The sequence below is a fragment of the Leopardus geoffroyi genome, chromosome A2, assembly GCF_018350155.1.
Source record: "Leopardus geoffroyi isolate Oge1 chromosome A2, O.geoffroyi_Oge1_pat1.0, whole genome shotgun sequence".
Taxonomy (NCBI): domain Eukaryota; kingdom Metazoa; phylum Chordata; class Mammalia; order Carnivora; family Felidae; genus Leopardus; species Leopardus geoffroyi.
In genome coordinates this window covers 96935792-96962028 of record NC_059331.1, presented here as the reverse complement: position 1 = coordinate 96962028, position 26237 = coordinate 96935792, and the positions used below count along the sequence as shown (strand labels likewise).

Below are 26237 nucleotides of genomic sequence, written 5' to 3'. Positions count from 1 at the left end.
TGATAATAAATCCAACAGCTGAATTCTTTGGAGTATTCTACAACTGACCTAAGACAGCAACTCAAGTAAATACATAATATTGCTCTTCTAACTAAAAAGGCTTCTCTCTTTGACCAAATGTTCAAATTTGTAGCTTCCAGTAAGACAGAAAATGTCTGTTCACCTATCTAACCAAATCAACCAAATTAACCCCAATAATCAATTAAGTGTCCCAGTTGAATTTCCTTCACATCCTAAATATGCCTGACTGATAAACAACATAAATTATTTTGATATGCTACCTTCTGGTAACTGACAATTAAGCTATTAAATACAAAACAATCAGCATTCATGTGTACAAGGAGAGGGATAAGAGCAGACATTGCTGATGAGGAGTGTAAACTGAAACACACTTTCTAGAGGGCAATTTTGGAAAAATGAACCAAAAGCCTTTCACAATACAATTTCATTTCTCGACACTTATCCTAAATAATTAAAGATGTAGGCAAATGGGGCGCCTGGGTGGCGCAGTCGGTTAAGCGTCCGACTTCAGCCAGGTCACGATCTCGCGGTCCGTGAGCTCGAGCCCCGCGTCGGGCTCTGGGCTGATGGCTCAGAGCCTGGAGCCTGCTTCTGATTCTGTGTCTCCCTCTCTCTCTGCCCCTCCCCCGTTCATGCTCTGTCTCTCTCTGTCCCCCAAAAAATAAATAAACGTTGAAAAAAAAAATTAAAAAAAAAAAAAAAAAAGATGTAGGCAAAGACTTACCCCTAAGTCTATTTACTATAGTGTTGTTCATAATGACAAAAGCTAGAAATAACATAAATACCTAAGAATAGGAAGCTGGTTAATTAATCCACAGGATCTTACACTGAAACACTGTCAAGCTATTAAAAGTTATGTGGGTAGCATATTTACTGAAATGGAAAATTATTTATAATATAGAAAGTGGGAAAAATGTTATAAAACTGTGTATACAGCATTATCCCACTTTTAAAAGCTATTTGCTTACATACACATTAAAAGAACCAGCTTTGCATGCATAAATATTAATTTTCTCCTTTTTGCTTATCTATATTTTCTTACAACTAATGTTTTACTTGTATAATTTCAAATATGTATACTTTTAAGAGTAAACATGTTAATTAATGATTGCTTAATTCGAGCAACTATTTATATAATCTACATTCTGTCTAACTCTATAAAGACTGTAAGTGATATAAGAACATATGAATACTAGACTAGTTTAAGTCAGAAAACAGCAAAAGGATAAAGAGGCAGTTAATTCTACAGAGAACAAAAACATGATTATTACTATACATGAACATTGAATTTAGCTCTGAACTTCCTAGCGACTTATCATTCATTGTAAAGACAGTCCATATACTCTCACACCATTTGATGAGAGAAAATATATTCTTCATAACAGAAAATGCCCTGAGAGTTTGGGAATAGAAACATGTTTTGACTAAAAAGAAGACTTGTCTTTAGGTTTCTATATGAACATCAAAATGAACGATATCTTCAACAGAGGACTTACTAAAGACATTTACTAACTCTCAAAAAACTGACACTGAATTATAATTCAATACCAAGAGTTACTACTCAGAAGAATGAAAGTTTAAAAACCTAGAAGAATGGAGTATTACACTAGCCTTCGGTTTGTCTCTCTACGATGTATGCACACAAGGCACCTGTAAAAGTACACAGCACAAAGAGGGTACATAATGTTGGTTTCCTTTCCGTCACATTTAACTTAAATTTGAAATGTGTCAACACCACACCAATTAGAGACTAAGAGGTAAATCCAATTTACTCAAGAAACATTAAGCACCTCCAATGTGCCAGACTCTGAGAAAACTCACACTGAAATGATTTCAAAAATTTTTTTCTAAAAAAACAAAAAACAAAAACAAACAAACAAACAAAAAACTAACTCATTTTTCACCCAAGTATTACTACATTACCAAGCTCATTTCAAAAACAGAACTCAAAACTCATTAAGTTCATTTGGAAATGAAAAACTGAAAAATGGTTGGGAAAATTTCAGCCAGATTTAGCCAGCTTTATTATCATAAAATTAATCAATAACATCCTAATTAACATCTTTAAAAAGCTCCCCAAAGAAATCCTACAGACTGCCAAACAAGGCTGTAAATAAATTTTTATAAATGATGCATACTTCATAAACTTTCAAATAACCTGCAAATAGTTTCTTTACAAAGTTACTAAGTAAAGAGCATCTACTTGGTCTAGAAATCTCTCCACAGACTGGTATAAACATGTAGGGGTACATCAATGTACCCCACAATGTATTTGTGCTTCAAAATAATGTACATATTTTTAAAGCCTAAATTGCCGATCTAAATAAAAACTGTAAGCCAATATATTCAAGAAAAACAGGAAAACCAGACAGAAAGATAAACTATAAAAAGAAAAATTGTGCTTCTAATTAAATCTTTCAGAAAACATTGTTTAGTAAAGAAAGAAAAGTAAGTACATTCAATTACAAAATGATTTCAAAAAGTTCAAAGCCAACTAAACTTTTAAACTCAGAGCAGTGGCTGACAGGACACAGAATTGGAGAAATGCCGTAACAGAATAGGATGCTATTGGCCTTAAAAACTCTGAAGTTCTCGGTTTATCAGAGTAAACAGAAACAGAACACTAATTTTGCCCCAGATTTCTTTGTAAAGGGATATCAAAGAAAAAAAAAATAGTACAATTTCATTCTAGCTCCTCTAGTAATAAACAGATACCTGTGAGTGGTTTAAAATAATACTATGAATGAGGGCAAGCGGATGATTAGAGTTCTATTTCCAATCTCTTTCCATTTAAATGAAACATAATTGTTCCCTATTTCCAGGAACTCTCATCCCTCTCTCAACTCTGCTGAGTATACTATTTCATGTATTTCACTTTTTAATGTTATATTTAAATGCTATCTAGGATTAAGGATTTCCTTCAAAATATTGCTATTAAACAGAGAAAACCAACTGCCCAAATGCCTGAACTCTTTCTTCTCATTTCTAAAATCTACCAGTCAACACCTTTTACACATCTCCTGAGGGCTGTGTTCCTTCTTTCTTACCTGACATAAGACTCTCCCACTAGCACATCCTCAATAAGTATTTTTTAAATGTTTTGTTTGTTTGTTTGTATGTTTGTTTATTGAGACAGAGAGAGACAGAATATGAGCAGGGGAGGGCCAGAGAGAGAGGGAGATACAGTTTCCGAAGCAGGTTCCAGGCTCTGAGCTGTCAGCGCAGAACCCAATTCGGGGCTCGAACCCATGAACCGTGAGATCATGACCTGAGCCGAAGTTGGATGCTTAACCAACTGAGCCACCCAGGCGCCCCACTCAATATGTATTAGCAGTTACTTTTAATTGGGGCTAAAATGATTCACAATTGCTATGTATTAAAAAATCAAGAACCTTACATTCAAAAACAAGGTTCCTTCACAAATCATCTCCCTTGCTTGAGCTGTGCCATTACAGATCCTTTATATTTGTTCCCACCAGGAAAACATATTTAAATTTCCTTTCATCAGTTTATTTACTAAATTTCTAAGGGTTGTTTCCATTTTTCTCTCCTGAAGTAATCACCTTCATCTGTAGAATTCAGTTTCTAAAAGGTCACATCTTTTCATCAAACTAACAAATAAATAAATGTGATGAGAAATAATTTCTTTCTAATCTTCCCTGGTTTAAACATGTCAAATAGAATACAATATTATAAAACAAATTAAAACTTGCTTACGTTTCAAAGAGATATCCACATCCATCTGCTTGTAACAGTACTGCTTAAATACTTCTAAGAGGCATGGGGTAAAGTTCTGAACTTTGTTAATTTTTTGTTGAGAATTGTGCCAAACAAAATGGGCCACCTTAAAATGGATCACATCCTTCACCTCATTATTCAGCTCCTCTACAACATAAAGAGCCCACCATACCTAATTCTGTTAAATCCTTTCCTCAAAGAAATTCCTCCAGGGGTTATCTGGGTGGCTCCAGTTGGTTAAGTGTCCAACTCTTGATTTTGGCTCAGATCATGATCTTACTGTTTGTGAGATGGAGCCCCGTGTTGGGCTCTGTGCTAACAGTGCAGAGCCTGCTTGGGATTCTCTCCTCCCTCTCTGTCCGCCCCCCCCCCCCGTGTTCTCTCTCTCTCACTCTCTCAAAATAAATAAATAAAATAAACTTAAAAAAAAAAAGAAAGAAAAGAAATTTCTCCATGAAGCCATCATCAACATATGCTATTACTCTCACCACTTCAAAACTCCTTCAAAGAATGTTTTAGCACAGCCTGAATATAAACCAGGAGCATAAACTGTGTTGGATGTATAACAACATATGTACCAGCTGTTCTGTACAGGGGCTGGGAGGGTGGTTCTATGACAAAGCTCTAGTATACCGATAAATCACTTGTTTCCTTAATTTAACTGTATATACCTCGCTGTAATCATACATAGATGAATAATTTTATAAAGAATTACCAGATGTTTCCTGAAGTCATTTTAAGAAGGATTTACTCAAAATAAAATCAAGGAAGATAAGCCCTTTGTTATCTGATAATTTAAATATACACAGCTACTTCAAAAATCAGCTTCAAAAAAAACAGTGAAATTGTTTAAAATGCTATGGTAAAAACTTTAAGCACAAATTTTTGTTCATAAACATTTATAAATTAAGTACAACTTTCATCTTTGTATTTTGTAAATGTACAGAGAACTTTCTCAAGAAGTAGGAGCACAAATATGTCTCTGACTTAAAAACATGTCAAAGTTTAATGGTAACAAAGTACACTATACATATACACAAACACACACCAGATTTAATCAAAGTAAAGACTTAAGGACAAAAGCCTAATTTGTTTAAATGTTTGTTTTAATTATTTTTTTTGTTTTAATTATTAAAAGTTATTTTCTGCTGTAACAGAGAAATCACTAACTTGTAATAAATTGCTTTACCATGAGACATCTATTCGTGACAACACTAATATAATCAAAAAAATGACACTGATTGCTTGGATATTTAATTTAAAAATATATACTATGAACCTAAGAAAACACATGGATTAGAAGATAAACAACACATTTCAAAATCACTGAAATATAACAAATGATGGCTGTACTTAGAACTGGATAACTAAAAATGTAATTATGCAACTATATCATACTTGAAGTTAATAATCATTAAGTTTGTGAAATAGTTCTCGTGATTTATGAAATGATTTTTGAAAAAAAAAATTTTAAGCTTTATTAACAACCATCCACTGCCATTATTAACTTAATCCTTAATCTATCCTATATAATCACATCCTCCTGGAATATTTATTGTCTCTTAAGAATACTTCCCAATGGCCATAAAACCTGCACTTTTGACAAACTCAGTAAAGAATGAAGATTAGCTTAATTTTACACTGGTTTCTAGACATAATTACAGTAGAGAATAGATATCTACTTGCCATAACTGTTATTTTCTGAGTAGATGTTAGAAATAATTCAAGAAAGTCTCCAGTGAGAGACACAGAACATTGTTGAGCTAGAAATAAAGAGACCAAGGTCAACAATGACCTCCATATTATCAAATCAAGTGGTCATTTCTGTAATATCACCTTATACAGACTCTCAGAAGCATCTGACATAGGTTTACAGTCAATTCTTCTTGAAATACTTCTTCTGTAGGCTGTTCCACCATCTCCTAGTTTTTCTCCTACCCAGCTAGCTGCTCTTTCTCAGACTCTTCTATTGGTCCCTCCTCCCTACCTAATCCCTGAATGTCACAAGGCCGAAGGGCCCCATAGTTCATTTCTCTACACCCATTTCCCCAATATTCTTATCAATTACCATGGACTTAAGTATAGTTAGATGCTGATGACTCCCAAATCTAACTTCAGCTCTTGTCTCCATAAGTTCTTTTATCCAACTGCCTCCTCAACAAGTCCACTTGAATGTTAATTGGCATCAAACAGAATTCATGACTTTCTACTACAAATCAGTCTTCCTTGTAAACACAAATGACACCACTGTTCTCCCAGTTGTTCATCATTCTTTTCCTCACACTCTATATCAATCCATCAGCAGGACCAATTCTAAAACAGAGCCCAACTCAGTTCACTTCTCACCTGTGGTTATATGACCTATAGACCTCTGTTTCTTTAAGAATGAAAAGAAATTGGTTACAGATGCTGACAAAAATAGCATTTATACACATGGAAAGACTGACCGAAAGTGTATACAGGGAACCAGCAAAGATGATTGCTTTAGAAGGACCTTACATGCAATCACAGAAGAGAATTAAGAGCCTGAGAGAAAAGGGTAAAAGAAGCTATGACAAAGAGTCCATTTAGAAGCAACTGCACTCCATAAATCTATACTACCTCATCAACCTTTACCATTTGTGTGACTGAATCTTCCATTACGAGAAAAAGAATAATATGGGGAAAAAAAAACATTTGGCAAACATATTTGTTTTTCTTTCAGTAGCATCTTCAAATAATAGGTGCTATGAAAAATGGAATATGAATTTAAAAACTAAAAAAGAGAGACGTATGAACAGTTATTAAATTACTACATACTGTACAGAGATCCTTATATTGCAGCTTTTGGAATTTTGTATCTGTGTTTCCTGAACATAGTTCCACATAACCAAGAACAACTTGAAACACAGTATTATGAATGGCTTGAGTGAAGTGCATGTGAAGTTGATCCATTGCTGTCTATGGAAAGAAAAAAACAGTTAACATAATTTCATGTTATTAAAATAAATAAATTTCAATGGATGTGAAAAACATAAGAAAAAAATCTTTACCAATTATAAATTAGGCACAAAGATCACTGTTTTTCATAAAATTATAATTGTACTGTTGATTATTTGCAAATAACCCTTCACGTAACCATAACATCATATTCCTAAAGATAAATATGAATCGTGAACACTGCTCTGTTGCTTTGTGTTTATGACTGGTACCCATCCTGCTCTTTCTTAGACATGTCAGGCATAATCACACCTTTGGATTCGCTCTGCCATCATTCCCTTATATTGTTCAGGATGCTTCTCAATGGTCACCTTCTCAAAGAACCATTTCTTGATCATCCTGTATAAATCAGTACTTGACTCTATCGACTTACGCTGATATCTATTTCTTTATAGCACTTGTTACAGCCAACATCCTGCTTCCCTCACTAAAAGACACATGAGGGCTCATACAGAGGTGCCTGGAGCAATGCACACCGTAGGTACTAATAAATATTTAACAAGTAAAAGAATTAGCCTAATGGGGGAAATTAGACGTTATGATCATATTTTTAAGGGTCTTTAAATATGTCTCTCAAAATTACCAAGCATCTACCTTCTTGTAATTTTTCCTAGGTAGCCTAAGACACACAAATTAATTAACTACGGTAAACAACCAAATTTCTTTATCCAGATTTTAAAATGTAAACAGAGTTTAAGTGGTTGGGTAAATTCTTAGATCTCCTTCTAAGACAGGAGATCATTTAAGGGAAGAAAACATTTACATCTATAATATTTAGCTATTTTTTAGATAAATGTATAATCCTATACATGGAGGTGGTACAATTAACTTTCAAACAATGACACCCTTTGCAAACTTTTCAAGGAAGCCCTTGAACAGTAAGAGTATGTAAAGCCATGCACCATGAGGGTAAGTGAGAACAATCGGAGAATAAAAGAATTATTTGAAAAATCTGATAAATGAGGGGCACCTGGGTGGCTCAATCAATTAAACCTCTGACTCTTGATTTTGGCTCAGGTCACGATCTCATGGTGTGTGGGATCAAGCCCTGCATCGGGCTCTGTGCTTGAGATTCTTTCTCTCCCTCTCTCTCTCTCTGCCCCTCCCCCACACATACTCTCACACACTCTCTCTCAAAATAAATAAATAAGCATTAAAAAAAGAGAAAAATCCAATAAATGAAATGGACCTATTTTACAGGTAAACATACACAGTACACAAAAGTTTACATACCACTTTGAGGGAAACATGCTGGCCCATCTAGGAACCATGAATCTCAATCAGGACCAAGAGCTGAGGTACAAGACTACACATCCTCTCCAAATGAATTATCTTATAATACACTTTTTTTAAAAAAAAACCTACATAAAATTGTGAAAATATTAAACCTGATGAACACTTCATAGTTCAAAACAAACCTCTGTAAGGTTACACTCCATACACTCTGAGCCTATGTGAACCTATGTTAATATGGCATAAAAATTTACTTTGTTAAATGAAACTTTTTAAGGACATTCTACATTAGTAAATATATTCAGCATTCATAAAGATCAACAGATTCCCAATTAATAAAAAGTAAATATTCTTTCAAAACTAACCTGTGTTTTTCCAAGAAGTCGATAAGCTTGCTGAACCTTGGTGTAATGGTTAATGTCAAAATTCTTGCAGATTTTGGAAAGAGCTACATCCAACTGCTCCTATGGAATTACAAGAGAAGGCAAGAGGCAGTTAAGGAATTATGTTTTCAAGGCAATGAGAAGAAAGTAATTTCTCACTTTTAATTAATATCTAAAGACATTTACTATCATACTAGATTTAATAGTCAAAAACAAATTTAGTTATTTTTTTACTGTTTTTTATTTTTGAGAGAGAGAGAGAGAGAGAGAGGCAGAGCACGAGCAAGGGAGGGGCAGAGAGAGAGGGAGACACAGAATCTGAAACAGGCTCCAGGCTCTGAGCTGTCAGCATAGAGCCTGACACGGGGCTCAAACTCCCGAACCATGAGATCATGACCTGAGCTGAAGTCGGAAGCTCAACCGACTGAGTCACCCCGACACTCCTAAGATGTTCTTTTTAATTTTTTTAATGTTTATTTATTTTTGAGAGAGACAGAGCGCGAGCAGGGGAGGGACAGAGAGGGAGACACAGAACCCAAAGCAGGCTCCAGACTCTGAGCTGTCAGCACAGAGCCCAATACGGAGCTCTAACTCACAAATTGCAGGATCATGATCTGAGCCGAAGTCCGATGCGCAACTGACTGAGCCACCCAGGTGCCCCTACTAAGATGTTACTAATATGTGAGTATCTAAAAACCCATGCTTAGTGTTTCAAGGGACACCAAATCAATATAAGAGTAACTAAAGGAATCTTATTTTTATTTGTACTTTATGTTTCCTTAAGCAATTGCTAAAATCTTACAATTGTATGAACTGAATTTGTAAGACTATTAAAAAATAATAAAACAGTCCTTCTATATAATCACTAAAAACTAATTCTCAACAAAACTACATTGACCTTCTAAGCACATACCTTAAGGTATATCTAAATGCATGAACTTTGTTTAAGGATTTCTATTTCAATGATTTCATTGTAACATAATGATTCTCTACGTAAGTACAGAATAATATTATATATTGTGAGTGAAGAAATACTGAGCTTTCAAAAGAAAGTCCTCAATATTAAAGAGATTATTTACTTAAAAGCATTACCTTTATGTTTATCAAACTGTCATTCTTATAATTAGTAAATGATTGGATTTATGATAAAAAAAAAAAAAAACTACCTTCAAAAAAGGTCATTTGAAAGTCCAGCCTCAATTTTTATAAGCACTCTCATCAGGAAAACAGTAAAATAAAATATCAGAAAAAAATAAGTCTAATTACATTTATTAAAACGAATACCCTGCTTTGCAATGACTGCCAAAGACAGCGATGAACTCTGAATAAATGCAGGAAGAAAAGCAAGACTTCATGCTCACAATGACATATCTTTTCCTTTCCATTTCTACATTTTTGATGAACTGTATGAAATATCAGAAGGCTTAGGAATTTAGGAGGATTAATCAGCCAATAATTATTCTTATGTAACTTAGCTCACTGAACTAAAAAAGTTAATAATAAAAAAATAATTAATACATGGTAAATATTTTGTCTATAATTTACATGAAAACCTATCTATAACTAACAGTTTGGGGATCTTTCCAGATATGGTGTTTTCAGATACAAAATACCATTTTCAGATCCCAAAACTCCAAAAGCATTATTGAGTTTAAAAGAAGACTAACATTAACTTGACCATGCACAGATATTCCAAACAAAAAACAATAAACAAAGTGTTGTGATCTAGAACACTGGTAATAACACAAAAGTCAAAACATAAGATTCATATGTACTATTCAAAAACCTCTGAAAAGAAAAAAAACATTATAACTTATGATATAATCCTTCTTACCTCAATTTGTTCTAAAGTATCTTGAAGCTTTGAATTCAATTCACTATTAAATAAAACAGAGTTAGATGTTACTGTCTATCTTTAAAAGAGACAAACTAAGTGCTAAATATATACTAGCTGAATAAATAATTCATAAATTCACAAATAAATGGTAAGAGAACTAAGTTATGCTGATTCTACAGACAGTACAATAAAGCAAGGAAAATAAAAGGGTAATAATTAGAAAAGAATAAAAGAGTCATTACTAGCAGCAATAGAATTGTATAGGGAGACACTCCTAAATAATCTGTAGATAAAACTAAGAATTTAAGAAATTCACAGTTGATAGCAAGTTTTAAAGATTAAAAAGTATAATATCGATAAAAAGTAAAATTTCAAACGTAAAATCAATTTCTATATATTAGGAACAAAGAATTAGATAATGAAAAATTTTAAAATACCATTTCAAAAAACCAAATATCTCAGAATAAATCTAACAAAACATATCCAATACAAAACTGTGCTAAAGTAAAGAAGATGTAAATACCTGAAGATATATACCATGTAAAAAAAACTATAACCTTTGATATAGTTATCAGTTCTCACCAAAATGATCTAGAATACCTGAAATTTTAATCAAAACTCCAGCAGGTTCTTCTTTATGTATGTATATGGAAACTGGCAAGCTGCTTCTAAAATTTATGCGGAAACTCAAATGGTTAAAAATAGTCAGGAATCAGCAACATGCAGAAGAATGAAACTAGACCACTTTCTTACACCATTCACAAAAATAAACTCAAAATGGATAAAGGACCTGAATGTGAGACAGGAAACCATCAAAACACTAGAGGAGAAAGCAGGAAAAGACCTCTCTGACCTCAGCCACAGCAATTTCTTACTTGACACATCCCCAAAGGCAAGGGAATTAAAAGCAAAATGAACTACTGGGACCTCATGAAGATAAAAAGCTTCTGCACAGCAAAGGGAACAATCAACAAAACTAAAAGGCAACTAACGGAATGGGAAAAGATATTTGCAAATTACATATTGGACAAAGGGCTAGTATCCAAAATCTATAAAGAGCTCACCAAACTCCACACCCAAAAAACACATAACCCAGTGAAGAAATGGGCAGAAAACATGAATAGACACTTCTCTAAAGAAGACATCTGGATGACCAACAGGCACATGAAAAGATGCTCAACGTCACTCCTCATCAGGGAAATACAAATCAAAACCACACTCAGATATCACCTCACACCAGTCAGAGTGGCCAAAATGAACAAATCAGGAGACTATAGATGCTCGAGAGGATGTGGAGAAACGGAAACCCTCTTGCACTGTTGGTGGGAATGCAAATTGGTGCAGCCGCTCTGGAAAGCAGTGTGGAGGTTCCTCAGAAAATTAAAAATAGACCTACCCTATGACCCAGCAATAGCACTGCTAGGAATTTACCCAAAGGCTACAGGAGTACTGATGCATAGGGGCACTTGTACCCCAATGTTTATAGCAGCACTCTCAACAATAGCTAAATTGTGGAAAGAGCCTAAATGTCCATCAACTGATGAACGGATAAAGAAATTGTAGCTTATATACACAATGGAGTACTACGTGGCAATGAGAAAGAATGAAACATGGCCCTTTGTAGCAACATGGATGAACTGGAGAGTGTTATGCTAAGTGAAATAAGCCATACAGAAAAAGACAGATACCATATGTTTTCACTCTTACGTGGATCCTGAGAAACTTAACAGAAACCCATGGGGGAGGGGAAGGAGAAAAAAAAAAAAAAGAGGTTAGAGTGGGAGAGAGCCAAAGCATAAGAGACTCTTAAAAAACTGAGAACAAACTGAGGGTTGATGGGGGGTGGGAGGGAGGGGAGGGTAGGTGATGGGCATTGAAGAGAGCATCTTTTGGGATGAGCACTGGGTGTTGAATGGAAACCAATTTGACAATAAATTTCATATATTAAAAAAAAAAAAGGAGTATCTTGAAGAACAATGTTGGAAGGCATATACTAAAATGTGTAAAGGTTATAAAGTCACAGCAGTAAGAGTGTGTTACAAACAGAAGAACATAAGGGGCAAAAGGCTTGAACAGATACATGACAAAGGAGATGACGGGCCAATAAACACATAATAGGCACTTCAAGTAGGCATTCAGGAAATGGAAATTAAAGCTCCAATAACACTCCATAATAAACAACCAGAATGGCTAAAAACATTTTTAAAATATTAAAAGATGACATCAACAAATGTTGGCCAGGATGCAGAACAAATGGAACACTCAGTTCAATGTTGGAGGAATGGAAAATTGATACAACTTCTTTGAAAAAATATAACATCTACCAAAACTCAACACACACTTACATTCCGGGAGTCCTAGATACATATCTTACAGGAATGCATACATAACCCTTGCAGCATTACTTGTAACAAGTAAAACTTAAAGCAACACAATTGTCCATAAACAATTAAATGGATAAAGTGTGATATCTTTATATGATGAAATACTATAGCAATGAAAATGCTATCACATGAATCTCAAAAGACGTATTAGACAAAAGAAGTCCACTATATAGAAGTCACTATATGATTCCATTTATATGTATATAAAGTTCAAAACAGGCAAAACTAAGTTTAATGACAGAAGCTAGAATTGTGGTTACCTTGAGAGAATAATGACTGGGATTAGGCAAGAAGGTAGTTTCTGGGGTAACAGTTCCTATGACATAATTACATAACTATGTTTACTTTGTAAGAATTTATCTAGTTATACACGTAGGTTATGTGACTGAATATGATTTTGAATATGATTTTTCCCTTTAATTCCTCCTAAGTCAGTTAAAAAACCTAAAAACCAGACGTGAAATTATTTGAATTATCTCATTATTAAAAAGGATCTGTGATATCTAACAAAATAAATACAATCATAGAGAAAGTATTTTAACAAAAAAAATTAAGGCAAACTAAAATAAAATAGAGCAAGTGAAAGGTATAATTTAGTACACAAAAATTATACAAGGTATCTTTTCTGAAATTTTTTTAATGTTTATCTATTTTTGAGACACAGAGAAAGCATTAGCAGGCGAGGGGCAGAGAGAGAGTGGGAGACAGAATTTGAAGCAGACTCCAGGCTCCAACCAGTCAGCACAGAGCTGTCAGCAGAGCCCAAAGGTGGGGCTCGAACTCACAAACTGTGAGATCATGACCTGAACCGAAGTCAGACACTACTTAACCAACTGAGCCACCCAGGTGCCCATATACAAGGTATTGTTTTACAATTGTTAATCTCTTCATAAACTTGACTCTCAAAGTCTTACCAGCCAAACAAATAGGGAGAGTCCAAGTATACAATTTGGTGTCCATAATATCAAAAATACTCAAGGGAAAAACAAAACCAAAAAACCCAAACAAAAGTTACTTTTGTTGGCATTTAAGTTCTGAGAGAAAATTTTACCAGAGTCCTTATAAAGGGAACAATGACCTTTTATCTCCTAAGGCACAACACTCTTCGCAATAGCCTTACAGAATATATAATAATGGATTCATGGATTCCATGCATTCACTTCTTACCAAGCCTTTTAATGCAAGGTGAGAAAATAACACCAGCGTGGTTATTTATATGTAGATACAGATATAGATACATAGATATAAAGCACTTTGTCAGAATAGTAAAACCCGTAACACAAGTACCCATTTTTGATGGTCTCAGGGATAAACGTTTAAACACACAGAGAAATTAGACAATTTTCTACAAATATTATTTATCATAAGCACACTTTTGATTAAAGTCAGGAATTGGAGATTACTTTAGTAAAACCTGCAAAATGAGCAAAACTATACACTTTGACAATCAACAGTGTAGGACTGTTAAGGTCTTTAACAAGGATTTATGCCTGAAAAATACCCATACACAGCCACAGACATATCCAAAGGAATATTTGTAGGCAAGACTGAGATTTTCCTTAAAAAAAAAAAAAGATTCTGGGACAATCTCTGTCCAAAGAACAATGAATGAAAGAATGAATGAATGAATGAAAGAAAATGAGACTTAAAGGCCCCAAAATAACACACTAAAAATGACAGTCATTATAAGTACCTTGGCACTTAGAAAGAATTAAAGTTTCTCAGCAATACAACCCCACCTCCCACCCCCGGCCAAGTCAGTATCTTCTCAAGTTGTACTTTGGAACATATTTGAAACATACATTCTTGAGTATATTCCTCAAGTTGTTCTTTCTCCTATGTTCTCTGTCTTTTGATTTATATCATCTTTTGATTTATATCATCACCACCCATTCAATCCAAGCTGGAAATCTCCATGTCATCTTTAATTCTTCCTTTGCTTCCTATGTGACTGATAATCAAATCCTGCCAATTCTACCATTTCAGTATTTCTCATATCCCTCTATGCTTCTTTTTTCTCAATTATGTGCCCGAACTCAAGAATTATCACCTTTTGCTTGAATTACCTTAATAGTTTCCCAACGAATCTCTGCACACGATACCCACACCCACTCTTCAATCCATCATCCATTTATTTGACAAACACCATCAACCTACTGCATACCAAACATTATACACCATCCTCCCAAAAGCTCTCAGGGATAGCTTGAGCAGGGATCTTAATTTCAGATTGGGTTTGGGCAGTATTCTGTTTGATCTGGCAGACACAATTTTTCAAATAGCTTATACATGAAAGGCTTCAGACAAGGCCTGACCACTCCTGTGGGCAGGACCATTTCTTGCTATCTTACTCACATCTGGCAGCTTCATGTTACCAACCTGAATCTGCAGCTCCTAATTAAAGTAGAATTCACGTTAATCCATGGAGGTTCTCCATTAAACCAAAGATAAAGCCCCAAACTGATACAGCATGTAAGATTCTGAACAATGACATGAAAAATTAACTTCCCCGTCACTTTTTAATGCCTACATTTCAGGGACCTGGACTACGTGCAATTCCCCTAATAACCCCCAGACTTTCACACCCTCTGTTCTACTTGTATGTAACATTCATGAGAAATAGAACATACTTTCTCTTCTTCTCACTCACAAATGTCCATCTGTCTTTCCAGGCCCATCCAAATGTCATCTTTTCCAGGAAGTCTTCCCCTGCTGACTGTTCCCCTCAGTTTCATAATACTCTGTTTCCAACATACCGAATGATAGAAGGGAATATCTGTGACTGTCTCCCTTAGCAAAGACTGTGGCTTATTCTCCAGGAATCTCCAGGACTAACTAAACTCATAGCCTGGCTCACTGCTGAGTCAAATTTGCAATTCAAACATAGTGAAATTTTCCCAACATTCCTTTAGCCCCTATTTTCTATCTCAATAAATAAAACTACAGAGATAGAAAAAGAGAAAGGAAAATGTTTTAGAAGAAAAAGAACTGCACTAAAGTCTGGGTCTACAGGTGCCTTAGGAAGAGGAAAAGAGAAATAAGCAGAACTAAAGCAGTTCTACTCCTCTATCATACAGGGCTCAGAAGTTCACCTATGGCTGAAGATAGAGACACAGATACAGAGAGGCAAGAATACCTGGAATAGTAACTAGGTTAGAGCTGGTAAACATATTCTTATGGGGAGTATTTTGAGTTTGGGAGAAAAAGAAATATATCTAAACTCATTCATAGGAGAGAGTAATGATTTCAACTCCTCAACTGAAAAAAATGGGCTTTAGTATTTATGAAATCATCATAAATCTGGATGCTTTTAGTGTTTCTATTACTTATGGTTAAAATGACTCTATATCCTATGTATTAAGAGTTAATGTAAACATGGTAATGTAAATAGTATGTATAAGACTTTAAATAGAAAATCTTTAAATCAAACATTTTGGCTTTAAAATGTTTTCAGAATCTACAACTGCATTTTGACAACAATTCATTATTAATTGAAAACACATACATAAAAAGTAGGTGATTAAGGAGTGTATATATTAACCGTGCAGCCTTCAAGGAGACCTTTAGCCATCATTTATAAATATGAATTCATGCCATTTCAGTCAATTAATGAAAGTATGCTAAAAGGATCTATTCATAAACATTTGGATAAATAAAAGCTACATTATGGTAAAAGAAATTACCAGTTCTAAGATGGAAGGCTAAAAGCTATTAAAGGCTATTTGCAAGCTGAATAGAATAAATCAAACAATTTGAGGGGGCATTTTTAACATCACTACAGAAGATATTAAACATAACATATTCATAAATAACTACCTAACATTGTTCTTTTAAACAGCTGATCTACAATATACACACTCAAAGAACAAGTCCTGGAAAGGCTGCATATAAATCAAAATTGTGTACAAGATTGACCACACAAGAGACAACATGGTACAGAGGTAGTTAGCATCTTAATTATCTTTCCCTGGTCTGTTATTAATGAGCCATGATTTAAGTCAAGTCTCTTAATATCCCTGGGCATCAGTTTCCTATATAAAAGTGTGCTATATCTAAAGGGTTGCTTCCTGCTCTAAAGTTTTAAGATTTTATTATATGCTAAATACCAGTTACCCAATTACTACATCTTTGTGTATGATTGATTCAGTAGAGTGCTAAAACTTTAAAATGAGCTTGAGTAAAATTTATACTTCCAAGCTTATACTATGTGTCCATGGACCCTGGATATTTCAGATATTTAGATCAGAGATCTATTCCAGTGGTTTCAATTTACTCATAGCTGGCAGAGAGTTTATTAACATACTGCAGAGAAAACCTGACTTTCCAACACTCTGAAGCTAAACCAACAATGGTGAGATACCAGGAAATTTCCACGTGGTCCTTCAAACCATGAACAGATTGTAAAAGAATTAAGATCACTTTGAATCTACCCAGATCTCTGTCCTCACTCTGCTCAGAAATCTGAGTCCACTACTAAGAATACTACAGATATTCAAAACATCTCTAAACTTTATGAATTATAATTCTTGAGCAGAGATCAGGCCCAGGAGCCAAATCTAGCCAATAGTCTGTTTCTAAATAAAGTTTCACTGGAAAACAGACACATGAACTTGTTTACATACCATCTATGGCTACTTTCAGACCACAAGGGCAGAGGTGAACAGTTGCAAACTGAAACCTTACTGCCTAACAAAGCTTAAACTATTATCTGGCTCCTTAAAGACAAAGCTTGCCTACCCTGTGCTAAAGTTCAGCAGACCTTTCAGCTGGTCAATTAATCAAAGTTAAAATGGGAATATTTATATGTTGTGTGTATGTATGTTTACATGTATGTTGAACGTTTTAACAAAAATTGTATAACAGCAATTCATTTACCCACTTCTGATTTAGAGCCAAAATCTTTTCTCTTGAGCAGAGTTTTAACTTCTTAGTCTTACATGAGCCAAATCACAAATAAATTGTCCATAATTTCAAGTTTCAATTTCTCTACGATGAGGCAAGAATTTAAAGACAAATGCGGAACAATCCAAATGCCAAATCACATTTAGTTACCTTATATCCCCAACTTTTATGAGTTGTCTCATCCAAAACAAATTCAAAAGGAAACATATTTTTAACAATATGTTTTGTTTTTCCAATGCATTTAACTTACTTTCAAAAACTTGTTTCCTTAGTTTATTTACTTAAGCAACATAAATACGATAACAGATAACAAATACAACCGGTAGAAACAGGTTTAGGAAAAAAATACAATTAACTCAGCTACTGGAGCAGATTAAAAAAAATCATCCTCCTAGCCATGAGCGTCCGCTATATATAACAGTTAGCACACTACTAGATGGTATAATGTAGTAGTAATTTTTTTTTTAATTTTTTTTTAACGTTTATTTATTTTTGAGACAGAGAGAGACAGAGCATGAACAGGGGAGGGTCAGAGAGAGGGAGACACAAAATCTGAAACAGGCTCCAGGCTCTGAGCTGTCAGCACAGAGCCCGAGGCGGGGCTTGAACTCACAGACCGCGAGATCATGACCTGAGCCGAAGTCGGCCGCTTAACCTACTGAGCCACCCAGGCGCCCCAGTGTAGTACTGGTTAAGAGCAACAGGTTCTGCATTCCAAGAGACCAAAGTTTAAATCCTGGCTCTGTCACTTATTTTACAAAGCACCAATTTCCTCACCTATAAAATAGAGACAATAATAATACCTTTGTGGAATATTTTGTCAACACCAAGGAAGAAAAAGTATGGGAAATGATTAGTACAGTGCTTGACACATACAAAAGTCCAAACAATGTTTAAATATTATCACAACCACCATTACTATCACCGTTACCATGATTCAATTTTTAAAAGCTAAAAAATAAAGCTTTAGTAAGAAAACCTTATACAAATCTAATTTAGAATTACTCTACAGTCAATGAATGCTGTCAAAGCTGACAGTGCCTAGCTTCTACTCACACTCTTACAGATGTCAATATTTCCATTCTTGCAGGGGTATAAGAAAGTAAGCCATTCACAGCATGAACATTTCTGATGGTCTTTTGTTTATGTACTCTGTGTTCTTAACTGGCATATTATCCCACAGTCCTGTCTGTTAACTGCCTGTTATTATAAGCTCCTAGAGAACAAACACATTTCAAAAGCTCCTGGTAAAACAAGTAACATAGCAACTTATGCAGATGAGGATTAAATAATACGTCCTTCTTGTCTCATCATGTAGGAGTAAAGAGTCCAACACAGATGACTTTTCTAGACAACTGGTAAAATTTTGGAACACCAAATAAAAAGAAAAATCCTTAAAATGTCTAAAAAAAGAAAAAAGACACTATTTATAAGAATGAGAACAGCATCTGACCTTGTCCTACAAACAGAAGGCCGATGGACAACTGAGCAATGTGTTCCATTTTGTAAGAAAAAAATAACTTTTCTTTCAATCATGGGTATGGACTAAGTTAACATCACTTCAAAATCTGAAAATGTATTGCCCATGTATCCCATATCAAAACAAACAAACAAAAAAATCTCAAAGAGGTAACTGTAACAAAACTGTAACAAAACAAGACAAAGGAAAACATGTAAAGAAGGAAATATTACAGTTGAGTAGGACCTAAAAAGGAGAAAAATGTTCAACAAATAAAAAAAAAACCATCAATGGATTTTTATTTTCACAAAGAGACAAAAAATGACTTTTTAAATAAATCCAAACACTCTACTCAGTTCTGCACATAATAATATTTATATAATCATAATACAAGAAATACAATTTCTATTAGGTTCATTTTTTTAGAAGTAACCTACTGAGAAAACACAGAAGATTTAATTATAGCTGCAAAAAGAATATAAATTTTACAAACTTGACAAAATAAAAATAACTGTTTCACTAACAAAACCTGGAAGATGGAGAACAGGAGTAAAAGGAAGTATACCAAATTCTTATATTTTACTGGAATTTTAATATGAGAAAACAGAGAATCAACAACTATCTACAATGATGAATCATGAAAAAGATACTTTGACACAGTATTTTAAATTACAATGAAATCTACTGGGAAAAAAAACTAATAAGCTGTGAAAGTGGTTTACTCCAGGGAGTAAGAAAAAGAATGGTGGGTAGGGCAGAAAGAAACAGTTCACCTTTTGTTTAAGACACTTTTTGTTTACATTTTTTTTTTGACATTTATTTATTTTTGAGAGACAGAGAGACAGAGAGACAGAGCACAAGGTGGAGAGGGGCAGAGAGTGAGGGAGGCACAGAATCTAAAGCAGGTTCCAGACTCTGAGCTGTCAGCAAAGAGCTGGATGCAGGGCTCGAACCCAGGAACGATGAGATCATGACACGAGCCGAAGTCAGACGCTTAACCGACTGAGCCACCCATGTGCTCCTAAGACACTTTTATTTAAATATTATGTTTTGCTATTAGATTTTACTTTATATTTTTTCAAAATGATGCAGCATGGGGGAGGGAGACAGAGGAAAATTAAATAAAAAGATAAGGAGTACAGGCAATATGAGAATAGCATGCTATGGATTATTCGGCCCAAGCTGACCGAACAACTTGTACTCCAGATCTACTCATGGGTCTCACTAGCTGGCCTGATGATCTAGCAGAAATACTCACTGTTCAAATGCTACCCCAGCCAGAGCTCCTATGTTCCCCTTGCCTGAACCTAAACAGAGACAGAGCATGACGTCTTGCTAGAAAGGAATGAAGGGCAACACGGGAAGCATAGTCCCTACAGTACCACTGTACTTGTACCCAAAAGCTGTGTTTGTTATTTTATGATTTATTTAAAGGAGTTCTACAACCGAAAATTTTCATTCAACTGCCAAGTTCATATTCTGAGGGGGAGGGGGGAAGGGTATTCCAAAGATTTTGAGAAATTAAATACATGTGTCTATGCTACAGTACTCAACAAAGATACTCTAGTTCTGATGGTATACAAACTTTTCAGTGCATAATCCAGAATGCTCTCAGATTCCCTCAAGTAGTTTCATTCAAATTAAATTAAAAAAACTAAAGCAGTTTTGACTTTTAAAAACAACTTTTCTTGAAACTAATTTAGATAAATTTCAAGTGAAAAAGAAGTTAAATGCTTCATTCACAGACACACTTAAACACATTCTGATTTCCATTCCCAGTAAATCCCAACTATATGATTCTGTCGATCAACTCAAGAAATGTCAAGTAATGTAAAAATGTTCCCTGTCAGTTATAAAAGTGAACACAACTGGTGCTATAGTATCTTTTATTAAAGATGCTGAAACACACCGTATCTAAAGGAAAATACAAGGTACTGAAGGGGTACAAGTTTTCTTCCAGTTTTCAATCTACTGGGTACATTGTATTACTTGGTACTGTGTGTATTAAACTACACAGTCATATAACCTGAGACAATATCGTGAAGGGCTCTTTATGCAGAAGCAAATACATGAATTCTGTTCTTCCTGCTTTCAGAATCATAAGAGTTAGCCCTCAGTTGCCCTATGTAATCTACTCCTAAGATCACAGGGTCTCTGCCATCTACCAAAAACCTTATTTCCAATAAAAGAGCAATGTGACTAGCAAAAAAAAGAGGAACATACACTCCACCTCCAAAAAAATTAAGAAGTGGACAAACAGGTACATTGTGCATATGAACTTGCTTAAAATATATTTTTAAAAAAATTACACCAGAGTCCAGAAATGCTCTGCATCACAGGTGGTTCTCTTCTGGACACTTCTAAAGAGAAGATACTTCATGATTCTCTAGTTATCAACAGAAATGAAAATAAATTTAAATATTAAAGAAAACGAGAGTATAAATAGTCAGAAACTAGTTACTATTCCTATGATTACCAGAGTGTCAAATGATTTTTCACTCGGATTCACTCAGGTACAAGCAAAGATTAAATCTTGCCTTTGGTTAAATTCCACGTCTCCAGGTAAATTAAATGAATTTTTAAAGTGTTGATCAATCATGTCTGAACAATCCTAACGAGAGAGCTCAAGAACAGGTTCAGTATTGTATTTACAAGACCAAAGGAGAGGCGCCTGGGTGGCTCAGTTGGTTGAGTGTCCAACTCTGGCTCAGGTCATGATCTCATGGTTTGTGGGTTCAAGTCCCACATCGGGCTCCCTGCTGTCAGTGCAGAGCCTGCTTTAGATCCTCCGTCCCCATCTCTCTCTGCCCCTCCTCCTCCTGTGCTTGCACTCTCTCTCTCTCTCTCTCAAAAGTAATAAAACTAAAAAAAGAAATTAAGAAAATAAAAAATAAGATAAAATAAAAATACCAGAGGAAAAAGAAAAACAGATAGGAAAATAAATGCACAGAATAAAAAGCATGCATCTAATTAATAAAAGGAAGTTAGAATAAAATTCCTTTCATTTTTGTGGACTCAACCTGACCCACACATCTACTAACTCTGTCACTATATCCCATATCACACTATCTACCAGAAGTGAACAAACTTCTCATGCTCTCCCAACTAGGAACAAAAGTGTAAAAAACAAGAGGTAAAGGGAAAAGGGAACTGGGTTGAGCAGGATGAATGGTGGCTAGCAAAACAAACGGCACTGGTGTGTGGGAAGAGGAATTCTGGTGGAGCGGCTGCCATGACTACCAAAGAATTCTAATAGCTAAGCTCTCTGAGCCACCCTTGACATTGTCACTAAATCACTAAGATAAAAACACAACTCTTAACAGATTTCCTGGGAAGCCTAAGGTAAAATTAATTCCTTAGGACATTTTAATACATTTGTGCATGTATTTTTACCTATTTTAAGAGAGTAAGACAAACTTTTATTATTATTACATGCACAATTCACATGTGTAAACACAGCATGCTTCTTATATAAGGTACTCCCTAAAATAGAATAATTATTACTTTAAATCACCATTCTAGATCTTTTCAATTCCAACCTTTTACCAGGTTGGATAACTGTAGTCACACCTCCTCCATATATCACTACATACCTTAATGAGAAAGCACTTAGAAGCCACTTCATGCTAACTTTAAAAAGCCCAAATAAAAACTTATTTAAAAAACATTTTGTATAGTTAACTCTCATCAAGTAAGAAAATTACTTCAGCACAGCTAAAATTTTTCATTATTGAAGAAAACAAAGTGCCAACACATGTCACCTGCTACCTCAATTTCCTGCCACCAAGTTTCCTATTATAATAGATGGTGACCTTTTTAAAGTCTACTCTAATACCTACAACGCCTTCACACATTATGTTCTCTATTTTATTTTCAACCTCTCACTTTCCCATAGATTTTCAGATATTCAGCTTTCCCCCCTCAATTACACATCTCCCTTCTTTATAAAATTTCCTCATCCTATACTTCTGCTTCAAGCAAACTGTCCCAACAAAGTCAGCTATGATTTCTTTGTTGCTATAAATCCAATAAATAGATATTTTCAATCCTCATTTTGCTTGTTATCTCTGCAACAAAGATTTCACCATTATACTCAGAATGTACTATCTACAACCCTCATACCTTGTCTTAGCTAACTCCTATGCCCCTCCTTCAGGCCCCCCTTAGTCTTGACCTCTAAGGAGAGTTCGATCTCAATGCTTCCCCTGTATGTTCCACTCCCATCTCCCTAAGGCCTCATCCCACTATGCCTTCTTCAGTCCTTCGGCCTTATCCTGATTACATTATGTGTAATTCATCACTATTCAGCCAATTCCAAAGCAAAGCGCCTGGCATATAATAAGCAGTAATGTATAACCATCTGAATTATGTTCACCCAATCATACATAAGTGCTCTCACTATAACTGATCACCACAAAACAAACTAAATGTGTGCTATGCTCTTCAGGACCCAGAAAGCCTTGTTAGAAATTGTCAAATACATGCAACATATCAGAGCTAACTCTCTAATCACTCAATTTAAATTTTAAAAATCTAAATAACATAATCAAAGTTTTTAATAGTGACAGTTAATCAGTGTCACAATGGATAAAAACAAAATATCACTGGAACTATCTATGCATTTCCTAATCAAATAAAAAGTGTTGCTTCAGTATGCACGATCCTAAAGAAAAAAAAAATAACATAAATATTTAAATAGCATCTCTTGCAGGGAAATTGCTAGCTCCTTCCCCACATCCTGCAGAGACCTATGATGTGGGAGTATATTAAAAGAAAAAATTTAATTAAAGCTATATTAATGTTTTCATCTACCATAATCCTTTTATTTTTCAGATACTAACAATCAACATCTACAACATAAATGCATCATGTTCAGTGACGGCCAGAATTTCCATACAGGTGAGACTGAGGGGCTGTATATTCTAGGACAGGTATGAATTTAATTTGAAACTGGGTTTGCCTGGCAAGCACACTATTTTACTTAGAGTGTATGTTTATTTGTGATGGTTTTAGAGGAATGATGGAAACTACACCTGGGGATTGAGCCTCCCCAAGGGACTGCCACCAGCAATGCAAAACCTTCATTTTAAGCAGACCAAAAACCCATTAATAAAGCAGAACTAATAACAAAGGCTGCAGTGGCCATGTTAACATTGTACATTTTATAAATAACTAAAGATGTAACACCTTAAATACATAATCACTTAAATATGACAAAGATAATTATTACATAAAATTAAAACACACTTAAGTTTTCCAAAATAATTCTTATCAGGATGAGCCAAACACTTGAACCATCTGGATCTGAAAAACAAACTGTGGTAACACTCTCAATATTTATAAGCTGGGCAAAGTTAAGTAGGAAAAATTCCCAAGAGATGCAAGAGAAACGTAAACAGATACATTATTCTTCTCTACTACTCCATATACTAGAAATAATATATGTATACACACACACACACACACACACACACACACATATATAAAAGAGTTTGAATGAAGTGACAAGAAAGGCTAGGATTAAAAAGTATCTGATCTTTCCCACCTTAAGAATTATTATTTATAATTTCATCGTACTGCCCATTTATGAACAAGAATGTTAAAACAGAACATACCACTTAATGTTAATTTTCAATGTTTGTTAACATTCTATGTTACACAGCTAGCTCCTATGTTAAAAACTGGCAATAGAGTCAGCTTTAAAATTTTTACATTACCTTACCTTATGCAACTATAATGTTTAAAAGTGCTGGCGGCTTTCTGACATTCCAGGCACAACTGAATAGCTCCTGGATAGTCTTCCTCCTTAAGATAACAATAGAAGTCATTAGACAGGAAACATTTTTCCTAAAATGTTTCCCTTGAAAAACAACTAATGTCTGTTTACACTCCATCCAAAAGTTAGGGAACCGGAAAATTTTAATTCCTCTTAAATAAGGATTAGAATACCAATGATAGATAAATAATAAAATATAAAAAGACAACTAGTTCCAAGCCTAAAATGTATGTGTAGATAAAATATTCTCCACCCTAATATACACAGTAACAGCCTTTAAGATCATGACATGTGGATAAAGCCTATACAGAATAATAAGCTGCTTCACAGGGAAGCTATTCTTTAACTGTTAACATATCTTCTTTCAGTAATGTTTACATAAAATGTTTCAAAACAGTATGAATTTCACTTGTAATCAACATTCAACAGTCCTACCACCAAGAAACCAATAAATATTTTAAAAACAAAACTAGAAAAAAGTGAAATATTCATTAATAGCCTTGGAATGTTTTTATCACCTAAACACTAACTTAATGTCAAATAAAATTTTCTTTTTTTAAAATTATTTTTAATGTTTATTTATTTTTGAGAGAGAGAGAGAGAGAGACACAGAGCATGAGCAGGGGAGGGACAGAGAGAGAGGGAGACACAGAATCCAAAGCAGGCTCCAGGCTCTGAGCTGTCAGCACAGAGCCCAACGTAGGGCTTGAACTCTCAAACCGTGAGACTGTGACCTGAGCCAAAGTCGGACACTTAACCGACTGAGCCACCCAGGGGCCCCCCAAATGAAATTTTCACATGCATTTCTCAATTCAAAGTTTAGAAGTTATGCAGGGATTACAGATGGCTCACTCAGAAAACCGATTAATATATGAGATACCAAACATAACTCAAGTATGATATATTCCTTAAATCACTACTATATATTTGATACAAAAGACAATTTTATTGCTATTTGGGTGACTGAAGTTAACATTCCCACAATGCTACAAAGTAAACATTTTCCCAAATAAATTTTTCTAGGGGCGCCTGGGTGGCGCAGTCGGTTAAGCGTCCGACTTCAGCCAGGTCACGATCTCGCCGTCCGTGAGTTCGAGCCCCGCGTCGGGCTCTGGGCTGATGGCTCAGAGCCTGGAGCCTGTTTCCGATTCTGTGTCTCCCTCTCTCTCTGCCCCTCCCCCGTTCATGCTCTGTCTCTCTCTGTTCCAAAAATAAATAAACGTTGAAAAAAAAAATTTTTTTTTTAAATAAATTTTTCTAAATGAAATATGTCAATAGAAAAATGCTCTAGAGCAAGTAAATTTACATGTCTAAAAAATGTTCTTTATGCCATAAAGCAATTTGAAAAAAATGTACACCTGAACGTTTTCCACTATAATTTTTCTGTTTAATATCATCAAGATGGCGAAATTTTCAAATTTTGTTTACTTACCTCTAGCATTTCACTTAAGCGCACATCTGTTCTTTGCTGAAGAAAAACAACAATCAAAGGTTAAATCTGTTTTAACCATAAAATTAAGTTTTA

General features: G+C 34.7%; 1 protein-coding gene across 6 annotated transcripts in view; it reads right to left on the bottom strand.

Annotated features, from left to right (window-relative positions):
* VPS50 (VPS50 subunit of EARP/GARPII complex) overlaps positions 1-26237 on the bottom strand; it is a 143183-nt gene that overhangs the window by 78879 nt on the left and 38067 nt on the right. For 5 of the 6 annotated variants that reach the window (XM_045494784.1, XM_045494779.1, XM_045494778.1 and 2 more), the window contains 5 exons: positions 26145-26180; positions 24659-24741; positions 10189-10231; positions 8337-8435; positions 6559-6699 (listed from right to left, as the gene is read on the bottom strand). In XM_045494784.1, the coding sequence (XP_045350740.1) occupies positions 6559-6699; positions 8337-8435; positions 10189-10231; positions 24659-24741; positions 26145-26153 (375 nt within the window). In that variant the 5' untranslated portion in view covers positions 26154-26180. The remainder of the gene's footprint in view (positions 1-6558; positions 6700-8336; positions 8436-10188; positions 10232-24658; positions 24742-26144; positions 26181-26237) is intronic. The other variant, XM_045494782.1, reaches the window with a different exon arrangement.